Source organism: Aphelocoma coerulescens, chromosome 9 (genome assembly GCF_041296385.1).
Source record: "Aphelocoma coerulescens isolate FSJ_1873_10779 chromosome 9, UR_Acoe_1.0, whole genome shotgun sequence".
Lineage (NCBI taxonomy): Eukaryota > Metazoa > Chordata > Aves > Passeriformes > Corvidae > Aphelocoma > Aphelocoma coerulescens.
In genome coordinates, this window is record NC_091023.1 from 8,732,773 (window position 1) to 8,745,226 (window position 12,454).

Below are 12,454 nucleotides of genomic sequence, written 5' to 3' on the forward strand. Positions count from 1 at the left end.
CAACACGAGCCCACCGACACAGGCAAAGGTAGCCCCTGAGCAGAGCAGAGCAGAGCAGGCAGTAGCTCAGCAGCAAGGTCATGGTCCCACAGGAGAGGTGGCACCTTGGCCCAAAGGGCACTGTCAAAACTGTAGGATTTCTGCCATGGTGACATCTGACCTTAGGCAAGGTCCAGGCTGGGGAGCAGGGAAGGGACACTATCCCTAGCCAATCCCAGTCATGAATATAAAAAATTATGAGCCTGTAGATTTTTCTCAGGCATAGTGCCCATGGAAACCACCTGGTCTCTAAGGAAGTATCATTGATATTATTAACAAGGTCAGCCTGGCTGCACCACCTTCCCACATCACAAACACCACAGTTCAGGACAGGAGCAAGGGACAGCAATGTGCTTTAAGGTGCATGCAGGAGACACACAGCTCAAATGAACTCTGGGAGTGCATTCCTGTGAAATCTGCTGAAGAGAGTAAATCCCTTTGGGGCAAACACCAGGACTGTCGCTCTGAATTCTGTATTTGTATCTGTTGTGAATAAACTCTAAATTTAAAAAACATGCAATAATTAGAAATAGTCAGTTTCAGGTTTGTACAGCAACTACTTTATTATTTTCAAATGCAAATGTTTGCATTGTTTGCTATTTTACAATTTTACAAACTAGGTATAAAAGACCATAAATAAATGACATAAGTTATGTGTACCTAAAATTCACAGAGGGAGAAAAAAATTACAAATTAAAACAAAATAGAAAAATCTATATATCTAACCCAGAGATCGTTCAAATGCACGAACAAAGAAATGCTGTTAGATTTTTTCAGTATGAACTAAATTATAATATGCCTCATACATTCTAATTTTAACCACAGTCCTTGCATATTCCAACATACTTGCAGTGATACAAAAAAATAAATGCACTCTCTTTTTATTTGTCTGATTAGTATTTCAGATTTTTTTTTCTGGTTATGAAAATGTCACATGAAAGAAAAATACTGCTTTTTAACTCCTGTTTACTGGTTACTTACCAGCGTTTTTTGTATTTTATACATATATATTTTTAATACATAAGATCCATCACAAAATTAGCACAGCAAGAAACCTGGACAAACATCAACCAGTGGTGTGGGAGCAGGACAATTGAACACACTTGTCATGGTGGACAGGCCGGTGGTGGCCTGTCCCGAGGGCAGCAGTGCTGTGGCACTCGCCTTCCTCTCGCTCCAGCTCCGTCTGGAGCGTCCCGTGGCGGCCCAGCCCGTGGCCACCCATGCCAGGCACAGCTGGCACCTCCTGGTACCCTGCCATGCCCAGCCTCAGCACAGCTCCCCTTGCTTCCCTGCCAGGCCCTGCTTCTCCTCCTGTCAGATCAGGCAGAATTACCATGGAGGGTCAGCGAGGAGGGAAAAGAGGAAACAGGAGCAACTTCGGGACACCATGTCACAGCTCGGGCAAGGCTGCACATCCAGACTGCCCCACATGTGCAGAGCGAGCCCCTGTCCCATGGCAGGGGACAGCCCCAGGGAGCACATGGGGAGCACCTCCACCTGCCCCACGCCAGGTACTCATGGCCCTGTGTCCCCTGGGTGCCAGCACTCAGCTCCACTCCAGCTGCCTCATGCTACACTATGATGAATTCTCCAAACGCAGAAAGTGCTCCCAGGTAGTACCAGTACGTTGCAGCACTGCTCCCTGGGCCATGGAAGAAAGAGCGTCTTCTACTGCACTTAACCTGCTCTCCACCTGCACAAGAAACAGGACACACTTCACAACTCTTGCTAACTGTAACTTTACAGGTCTTGTTGCATTTTTGTTCCTTATCTGTGCTGGGAACCAGAGAAGTGTTCTGATTATTACGTTGAAATATTCCACAGCTTGCACACAGAGCAAGGTGCTTCTGCGAATGGAAGAATTGCATATATTTGTCAGCATTCAACAAGTCTTTAAAATCCTATTTTTGCAGATAAAAAAGGCTACATAAGAATTCAGTTCAGGATTACTCAGGATGGAGATGCAGGTCTTGCCTCCATCACCTTGCCACTAAAAAACTGGTTGGTCTCAGTCATGAGCAGGGCATTAGTACAAATAAACAACACTCAACAAAAACCTTTAGCACCCTTTAGATCCCACAATCCATAACCCCAAAACTAACTCGAAATTGCCCCTATTCAGGCTGCAGAACTACTCAACAACGTTAGTGTGGCAACTAAAAAATACTTACAGATACAGAAATTTCAACATTTTCTAATGTGTGTGTTCATGCTACCATTTCAGACATGAGCTATCGGCCTGGTCTCATAGGACAGGGGACTCCTGCACTTCCAGAGGTGTTTGGGGCACATTCACAGGCAATTCTACACATGAGGTGACTTGCACGCCGACACACACACACAAGCACACGTACACACCTTTCAGAGAAGATAATAATCCATTATCAATTCAAGGAAAAAAATATATTTATATCACTGCAATGGCACCTTTAGTGTAAAATGTCACTTCAGCAATGCACATAGGCAGCTCACAGGAACTGGGTTCTTTGCTGTGGCACCTGGCCTGGCGTCCATGGTAGGATGTGTAGTGCTCTGTCACCTGCATTCGTCTGGGATGCAGCAGTGACAGTCAGGGGAATGAGGAGAGACAACAACAAAATATATAAATAAAACCAAAGGTAGGCAGAGAAAGCAGAAGAGAAGGAAAAAAAAAAATCCAGAAGTCTGCAGGGTTTTGACACAGTACATTCCTCAAGTGACAACTGGGTGCTGAGTCTTAACGAGTTAGTTACCGCTCAACGGAGAAAAACAACAGAGTGGGTGGCCCAGGAAAAAAAAGAAAAAGTAAAAGTCACACTCTCTTCAGGGACTGATGACTGTTCAGCACATGTTCTCCAGAATCAGTGCTATGGAAGACGCAACTGTGGGTCCAGAAGGCTTCATGTCTAGTCTGTATTCCTCTGTGGTCAGTGTGATCAACGGGACGGGCTACGAGGCCATGAAAGCAAAATCCATTTCCCTGGACAAAAAGAGAACCCAAATCAAATGTATTAAACCACATGCATCAAGATAGACACCCAGACCTGCCCAAATGGCAGCACTCCAAGGGCGAGAACCCTTTGCCTTCCCTGTCTTTCTTCCTTCCCTCACACTATTTCAAAGTCTTGCTTCCATGGCATACCTTATATACAGATATGTAATCAACCAGTCAATCAATCTTTCTATCTATATTTACATGTGCCACCTTTTGCTTCTTCAATCTGCTCTCTTCCAGCTAGAATCACACTCCAGTGGATGCCCCCCATTGGCCATATTTTATCACAGGAAGCACAACCACCAGTGGCAGTGCTGAAAACCCAGCATCTGAGCTGCCTTCACAGTTTTCATTCTATAGGGACACAGTTTTCCATTTTGTGTGGAAAATATTGCACTGTTTTGAACTACCACTACTAGACTCCAAGACAGCAGTTTAACAAACTGGCCAGAAAACTGGGTGTATTTTGGTTTTAGATAAAAAGATGATCTCAACAGAACGCAACAGATTTACAGCAAGGGAACTTCAAGTATCTCTGCACTTGAGAGGCAGAAGAATTTTTCCTGTTGAAAGTACAAATGTCAGGTCTTTAAAATGAGTAACTACTTCTTATGTTGCCTGGCAAAGTGACATTAGAACATGCTGGTTTAAGTAGATTTTTTTAAAGAAATCTTAAATTTCTTGAAATGGAAAAGCTTTTAGAAGTAATACTGCAGAACAGTTTATACTGAGCTGTCATGACTTGACAGGATTCAAATTTAGCATCTCATATTCAGAACAAGTTGTTCTCTGAGAGAGTTGGGAGTGAGGGAGAGTTAGTGGTTAAAATCAGCAAGTTATTGTTAAAAGTGATAAAAAAGTGATGTGAGTGACAATACAGTATGTGCGATTTGTCCCACTGAGTGAACTGTTTTGGATTTAGGATAAACTCAATTATTAAAAATGTCTGACATATAAAGCCACTAAATCATTTCTGAATTTGCTGTCAGGTGTGGAGTAGGACCAAAATATTACAGACTAAAGAGCCAGTCTTAGTGCCATTAAACTATAAATCTCACCTTTCTGACATTGTGCCTGGCACAGCTGAAATGCATTGTCAGTTCTAAAGGACGTGTCATGAAAATCCTCCTCCTACTCAGCACAGAGTAAGTCGCCCGTCTTTTTATTAAGGTCATCTCATCACTTTGGTCCTCAGAAGGACTTTAAAGGAATCTAACTTACATACTCTGTTCAAAAAGAGTAATAAAAGCCTTATTATAAATAAATTCAAGCCTCAGTGTGTTCAGAGCTTTACTAGATAAAGCTTTATCCTGTGTGACCTACTGAGGACAACCACATTCCCACAGCAGTCTCCTCCACCTAGCAACCCAGGGGATGTTTCCAGTCACTCAATTTCCATCTATTCCCTAGAGCAGGCAGAGGGCAGCTTTTCCACACTCCATCTTGTTGGCCATGCCTGCAGAGGGGTATCAGGCCCCAGCTGTACAGTCTGCACCTGGCACTCACACCCACAGCTGCCCTGATAGTCCCCCATACCTGGTTTCCAAAGTGGATTTTGGTTCCCACAGCTGATCCAACTGGATCACAGTGCCTGAACTGTTACACTGCTGCACTGCACAGAGCTGCCACCATGCCTGACACCCAAACTGCACAAAACCAGCAAGGCTGCATGCGCAGTCCCATTTCCTTCTGCTCCCCTTCCCATAAAATCACTGACACCACAACTGAAACACCTTTCTAAAACACAAATAATGTTTTTACTGCTGTTCATGAGCGTGCCAGTAAAGTCCTTGGTTCTTCTTGCTGCCTTTATGAGTATCTATACTTTACAAGGTTATTCTTGCTTTCTGTGGGATCCATATGCAGCCAAAGCATAAGGGCATCCCTACTGCTCTCAGTGTGAAGTGGGGTCAAGCTCTCAGCTCAGAGCTGAGCCCCGACACACTCCTAACACCTTGTCTGCACACCCTAACATGCAACTGCCTGAGAGCAATTTGAGACAGTGCAATTGTCACCGCCATCAAATAGAGCAAACAATGGGAAAGGTTCAGCGATTAGTCTGGGAAACCAGCACAAATTCTTACAAACCAGTTACAACCCCAAACAATACAAACCACAGCATTTTTTATTTTCCCCCAACGGTGATGAGATCCTAGCACAGTTTACAAAATAAAGCACCATGAACATGTTGGACACTGTACTTCCACTGACCTTCCATGAGGCAAAGGGAGTAAGTTTCTTGAAAGAGAAAAGAAGTCTGAAAGCTCCACAGCCACGATTGTCACAGCTCACTACTGGCAAGATGGTCACAAAAGTCTTTCAATGGTAGGCTTCAGCACAACAGCCAAGAACCTCCCCAGAAGTCCAGTTTTGCCCAGCAATCCACAAGGTGGGTCACTTCATGTCTCAAGCCCATAAACAGGTAGATCACTAATTGGCAGGCACTGATGAGCCACACGATATTCTCCGTGAGGTTTCTGCACGGTGTTAGTGATGCATCAAGTCTGCAAAAAATATCCTAGGGTAGATTCTTCATTCCAGTGAAAGATGCACAACGGTGGCTTCACCCACAAATAAAACACTATGGTTGTAATCCTACGGGTCACAGGGAGAAGGAAAGTAATGCTGTTGTTTTTTAAGCACAGTATCTGGCAGCAAACATAGCATCAAAACTTGAATGTGACTTTATATATATATAGATACACGTATTTTACATATCATTGATCAAGAGAAGTATGTTCCAAGAAACAATTTGTTCCAGGTCTGGTTTCAAATGACGACTTGTCATTTCTGGAGGTCCCCCTCCCAACACACACACTCGGGTTCCGCAATCTGTACATCAAGCAATGCTGCAGATCTTTATTTCGACGGGCGAGGAGACGAAGTAAAAAAAGTGCAGTTCTTCAATTAAAGTGCATGGATGAGGTAAACTAATTTCAAGAGTTTTGAGTTTATTCAGTGCTGGCTCAGACAGGAACCATCCTGCCATGCATCTGTTGCATTTGGGTGCGCATCGCTTGGACACTGCTCAGGATCTTGTTCTGGTGTGCCAGGGCTGTGATCCCAATCCTGGCCAGGTCCCTGTGGAAAGCAAGAGAAGAATAAGGGGCTGAGAACCATGGATCAGATGCTGGTGCAGAGAAAAATATTAAGAGTCAACCACAAGCAGCATTAGCAAAAGGAAGGCAGATGTACAGAAATGTTTAATTAAGTAAGTGGAGGCATTTTAAAGTTATCCTCCATCCAAATGAAAGGCATTCCATTCCTTTAATGAGTGTAATGATATGCAGCACAAAGCAAAAGAGGCTGATTAAATCCAGATTTACCAGTTTTTTTGTTATATCGCTGAGTACTTACTCCTGGTTCATATGCACCACAGCCTCTAGGGTGGTATAGCCAGCAGCTGTGAAGTTATCCTTGTATCGCTCCATTTTCATGGCTTGGAGCCAGTCACTGACAGAAACAACCGCCGAGAACTCAGGGGAGCTGGGATCCAGCAGGGCTGTGCTAGGTCTGGATGCCAAACAGTGAAAGGACAGAGAAATGGTGTCAGCTGGATCATGAACCACAAACCAAAGTCTGGTCTCTACAACAATTATTACCCTCAAGGATGAGGGAAAGCAAGTGCATGAGGCTGTGCCCAATGAAACTGGTGGCTCTGCACATCAACTCAGAGCAATGCAAGAAACTGAGCAAGATGCAAAGTAATAGGCCAATTTTTGCTAAGAGTAAATTTGACCTGAGGTTTCTATTTTTGGTTTGAGATCTAATTTGAAGCACAATGCAGCTTACAATTTCCACCAAGTTCATAGAAAATGCTTTTACTCCCCAAAATAAAGAAGACGGCAATGCTGGAAGGCGTTCAGCCTGCTGGGTCTGTATCTCATGGGCAGCAATGCCAGACCTTGCCAAGCCTGCATGTGTCAGACCTCAGCTCAGCAGCTATAGAAACACTACTGAAGTATGTGCAAAGAACTGGGAGCTCACACCCTGCCAGACTGGTTTGGAGGGTAAAACTCAGGGCGGGTTCAGATAACTCCTGTTTCTAGCCAGGTCTGCTCAGTGCATTCAATCAAACTCAGGACCGCAGGGAGTTAATCCCCTCTTTAATCAATCCATTCCTAACTGGAGTGTGTGCCAGGAGTGGCGGGAATCACACAAGCTTTGATCTTTTGTTTGCACTGTGGAATGTGTTTCTCATTTTCCCTTGCGCAGTTCTGCCAATAATTATTTTTACATTTTCTTCTCTTATTAATATTGCATTTTTATTATTTCATGTATCTCATAAGTCACAGCTTCATTAAGCACTATAAATTACTGCTATCTATCTAATCAAAAAAATTATCATTTAGCAATTTATTTGAAAATGCACATCATCAAAGACTAGGTGTGCAATAGCATGGTTAGGTCTTGCCCGAGGCATTGAGTACACGCTAGTAATACTTGGTTCAACTCTTGTACTGCACTATCTAACACAAGACCAATGATGGCAACCTATTTATATTTAATTATGCTTCCAACACTTCATGTATAAAGTCATATATCAATAATATTATATGCATATTTGAAATTCCTATTCTGAAGACAAGAAAAATATTTATAAAGAGCCATGAACGTGAAATGACCTTGAATAGGCTGTTAACTTAGACACACACACACAGAATGACCTTGAACAGGTTATTAACTATTGTAAAATCTATATATTTTCAAAGAGCACCTGTAAATTGAAAAGAAAGCAAAATGGAGGTTTTCATACTGTGATTCTTCAATCAAATTATCACAGCAGATCATATTGTGATTTTCACCATGTAAATTATTTAAGCCTCAAGGGAGGATACATTTTTGCAGGCTTCCAGTGCAATTAGGGCAATCTGGAAGACGTGGTGATCGTGGCCTCACAGGGTTAATGATCCCTCTTCTGGTGACATATATTGTAAGCAAGACACACAGAGGGATATACAAGTTTAAAAAAGGATGTTGTTCTGTTGGAGGCTGAGACAGAATCTCTGTTGCTCCCTCACTGATTCAAGCAACTTAATTTTGCACTGTCTAGTACATATTTTTGTACCTTCCCTCCTACTAAAAAACATTTTCCTATTATCTTTCTCGTTTCTTTTAAGCTTTTTTTCCATATTTGCTGCAAGCAAATCTACTGACAAAGCAAAGACATTTGAGAAAACCAGACCAAAGCTGGTGTAGATTAGTAAAGCTCCCTTTACTTCAGCAGTGTTTCACCAGCTTAAACAAACTGCTGATCTGTCCCAACAAAGATATTCTGGTTTTACCCTACAACTCTGGGAGTTTCCTTCCTGCTGTATTTCTCTTGCACATACCAGGTACACCATGCTTAGCAAACAAAACAAATGTAATATGGGATCGGTGGAGACATGAAACTGGCTTTCCACAAAATTAAATTCAAATTCACATAAAAATTAATCCACACCTTCCCAATGCCTGCGAGGCGTTGGCTGTAATGCTGTAATGCTCATTTGCAAATCCTACACAAATCTAGGGTTTATAAAACTTGATGATGTGCTTTTCCTGCAGAAAACCACATCACTGCTTTTAGCTGCACTGATTGAGGTTGACCCTACTCGTTCAAGCCCTTTCACCAGGGAGGAGAAGGAGAAAGAAGCAGCAAACTTTGCTTTCCAACAGAGCCTGCCTGTGTCAGGACGTGCTTAATACTGTGCTAGAAACTTGCCCAGCGTTGGTGTGATCCAGCAGCAGCTCTGCTCATTCCCCTTTCCTCCTGGCAGGGCTGGTGAGCCTGGCTGCCCCAGGGGCCACACGAAGCCAGCAGAGCCCCACGCTCGCGCACGCAGAGCAGTGGCTGCTGTGCAGAGCTGTGTGCCACCTGCACTCGGCCTGTCACCTCCCCTGCGCTCCCTCGTACGTCACCGTGACAGAGCACAGCTGACCTGGAGCTCTCACTGCCTGTCCTCTTGAGGCTGTTGGGGTTGCGGATGAGCTTGTCCAGCATGTTGACGATCTGTCCAAATTTGGGCCGGTCGCTGCGCTCCTTCTGCCAGCAGTCCAGCATCAGCTGGTGCAGAGCGATGGGGCAGTCCATCGGCGGGGGCAGCCGGTACCCTTCCTCGATGGCTTTAATCACCTACAAATAGCACAATTAGGAACACATTAGAGAACATCAGACACTGCTCACATCTACCAGCTGGGCACCGTTTATCCTAGGACCATCCAGACTATGGTGACAAACCTACAGTTAGGTGACACAACATTGAAAATTGCACTCAGACGCAGGCAGCTGGTGGTCTCAGAACTATCATTCCTCCTCTGCAATTCAAAACTAAAAGGGTACAGCACCCAGAGCAGACATCAGATACGGCAGGGCAATGTGTCACCAAAAAGCACATGGGATTATTTAAGCCTCACATGGGACACAGGGATGACAGAAGAGCCCTGGTTAGAAATACGCAACTATCCTCATTGGACAGAGGGCTGGAGAAGCAACAGCTCTACAAGTCTTTACTATCAGTCAGTTTTGGGTGCAGTATATTGAGACTGTATTTTCCCCATCATTTTTAAGGTACAGCAGATCACCCCTCCCCCTGTCCTCCTGGCCTAGCTCATCTCTGTCAGTAACAGAGGCCTTGCAGAGAATCTGTTTTCTCACTGCTGTAAGCTCTGAGCCAAGAAATGCAGAGATAGGAACCCTTCTGCGCAGCTTTACAGAAGTCCAACACATCTTAAGTATGTTTTTCATATTTAACATAACCCAGAGAAACTTGGACTGAAGTCACTTCAAACCCTCCAAAAAGCACTCCAGAGACTCTAATGGCTTCTTAACTCTCTCAGGAGGACAGGACATGACCAGAACTCAATTCTGACATGACAGGGACATGACCCAGGAGCCTTCAGATCTGAATTAATCGATATGACACTGCTGGCAGGACTCACCATGAGACTAGAGACCAGGAGTGCTCAGAGACTTGAGTTGCACTAAATTCCCTCCTTCTGGACTTGTCCAATTAGTGGCTAAAATCCACTGGGAGGACAAGGTGAGGGATATGCTTGCATTATTAGAAGCTATTCAGTGACCACAAACAAAGTGGCTCTCACTACTCCAGCACGTATGAAGATCCTTTCGATTTCTCTTGATCCAACAGACACTGAGTATAATTTGAAGTCCACTTCTGCTTTGCTGTGAGAAGCACTGTTCTTGCCATTATTAAGGAGAAAAAAAGGCATGTCTATGCCATGTACCATAAAGAGTGTGCAGAGACAGTAATATTGGCTTTCCCTGTCTTGTTCAAGCCAGCTTTTCAACATGGTCTAGCAGTGCACAGTCGCAGTGAACACCAGCCTAACATAAACAGCTCTAATAAAAACAGCTCTGTTTGTTGCAGTGAGCTCCACTGTGCTGTGCAGACATGCCTGATACAACTGAGACACATCTGGTGTTTTATTTTCTTGCTAAGTCTTGATGACTTCCTGTTAGCAAAAGGAAGGCAAGACTGGGTGCCAGAAGAGATGTTTCACATCAGAAGGAAATTAAAATTATATCCCCCATTTAGATTAAATGCCATCCGCATCTAGACGCTCTTTGAAAATGTTCAGCTCCACAGAAGAAAGCAGATGACTTGTAAAATGCCTTAACCACTCCCATGGCCATATATTCAGATTAACATTTTCTTCTTCCTTTATTTGCTTGTAAATCCCCTGGGAGAAGAATTACAGATAATCTAGGCCTCATTTTCACTGGGATTTTTTTTTCATTTAATAAAAATTCTATTAGTAAAAGCTCTTATTAGCATTATTATTAAATACTCTTCTGGAACAGCAGCCATTGTGCACAGTCCCTCTTGGAACACACTGAAGTAGTCCAGATGGTACAGTTAAACAGGACATGCATAATTTAAGAATGGTCATTTACAAAAGCTGTTTTTTAATGCCCTCAGGGGGCAGCTATGACATTGTCACATGGATGCCCTGACTGATAATCAGAGTTGGATTTCCTATGTGTCGATTTAGATATCCTACATGAAACAAAATCACCTGGAAGAGTTACAAGCATAGTGGAGGTTCAAGAACTAACTACCAATAAGAAGCCCAATTAAATTCAAGTGGTTTTCTCTTAAAGACATTCAGTAAACTCAAGATTTAATATGAACATTCAAATCTTCCTTCTCTTGACAGTATTACGACCTGAGAGTTTAAATATATTAGTTTCCCTTTCCTCCCTTTTTCGTTAATTGCTTTTTTTTAAAATTTAAAATACCAAACCAAATAAACCCCATGCACAAGGTATAGACCCTAACTTGAGAATACCCTAGTCCATGACCACAGACGAACCTTGAAGTACTCAAGGAACTTCAGCTCCAGAGAGGTTCCCTGAGAAAAATTAGGACTCTACCACGCATTATATCCTTTTAAAAGCCTGGAATAAATGTCTTACAACCATATAGCAATTGCCACAGAAACACATCAGCAGACATCTAAGGACAAAGATAAAGGCATGGTGGGGGGAAGGGAGAGAAAATGCAGAGAAGCTCAGAAGGAGACTCACATCTTGATTGGACATGTCCCAGTATGGTCTCTCCCCGTAGGACATCACTTCCCACATGACGATGCCGTAGCTCCACACATCACTGGCTGAGGTGAATTTGCGGTAGGCGATGGCCTCTGGAGCAGTCCACCTGATGGGGATCTTGCCACCCTGCCACCAAGAAAAGGAATCATAGGCTGGTGAGTCACTGACCCAGTAATGTGCATGGCTGACACCGCTCTACACATTCAAAATACAAAATGGTTTTATTGTGTACAACTCCAGAACCCTTCTTAAAAAGGCATCCACTTTCTCTCCTACTTGCCATAAAGCTGTCAGATCCGACCAGGAGGCAATGCTGCCCATCTGTTTTCTTTAGTCACGAGGAGGCGAATCAGTAAATTGTTAAATGTATTTTTATCAGGCCTCCAAGAGATCTCTGCTTAGGGCTATCCTGAAGCCTGAGAACAAGCCAGGGGTTTTACAAAGTATATATTAGAGATTTAGTTGACAAAACAAATAAGTACATGCTGTTAATTACTATTTCCTTGCTTGCCTGTCTGACCTGTTTCGCCTGCTTCAGAAAAATGGGATTATAAAGATTTTGCTTTTCAAAAAGGTAAAATAAAGAGAGGATAAACTGGGAAGATTTATGAATACAGTGGTGTTTCCCATGGGCAATATCCCAACTCCCACCAGAGGGAGAGGGCAAGCAAGCCTGTGGGCTCTCCCGGACCCTGGGGGAGGAGTTCAACAGCAGACCAGGATACAAGGCTGCTTTTGATACCTGTTGGAGAAAGCTGCCTCTTCTTACAATACTTCTTTTTAAACAAATAAAAACGCTTGGGTATCTGATTTGGGCCACTGAGGTCCTACACTGTTTAAAAAGGAACTCACTCCATCCTGTTTATCTGATTTTGCCTTAGCTG

The 12,454-nt window shown here is 43.4% G+C and overlaps 1 protein-coding gene across 4 annotated transcripts in view; it reads right to left on the reverse strand.

The window, feature by feature from the left end:
- Positions 1-576: 576 nt before the first annotated feature.
- EPHA4 (EPH receptor A4) overlaps positions 577-12,454 on the reverse strand; it is a 209,072-nt gene continuing 197,194 nt past the window's right edge. For 3 of the 4 annotated variants that reach the window (XM_069024179.1, XM_069024176.1, XM_069024178.1), the window contains 5 exons: positions 11,547-11,696; positions 8,938-9,131; positions 6,374-6,529; positions 5,228-6,097; positions 577-3,001 (listed from right to left, as the gene is read on the reverse strand). In XM_069024179.1, the coding sequence (XP_068880280.1) occupies positions 5,983-6,097; positions 6,374-6,529; positions 8,938-9,131; positions 11,547-11,696 (615 nt within the window). In that variant the 3' untranslated portion in view covers positions 577-3,001; positions 5,228-5,982. Of the gene's footprint in view, positions 3,002-4,074; positions 4,243-5,227; positions 6,098-6,373; positions 6,530-8,937; positions 9,132-11,546; positions 11,697-12,454 lie in introns of all 4 variants that reach the window. The other variant, XM_069024177.1, reaches the window with a different exon arrangement.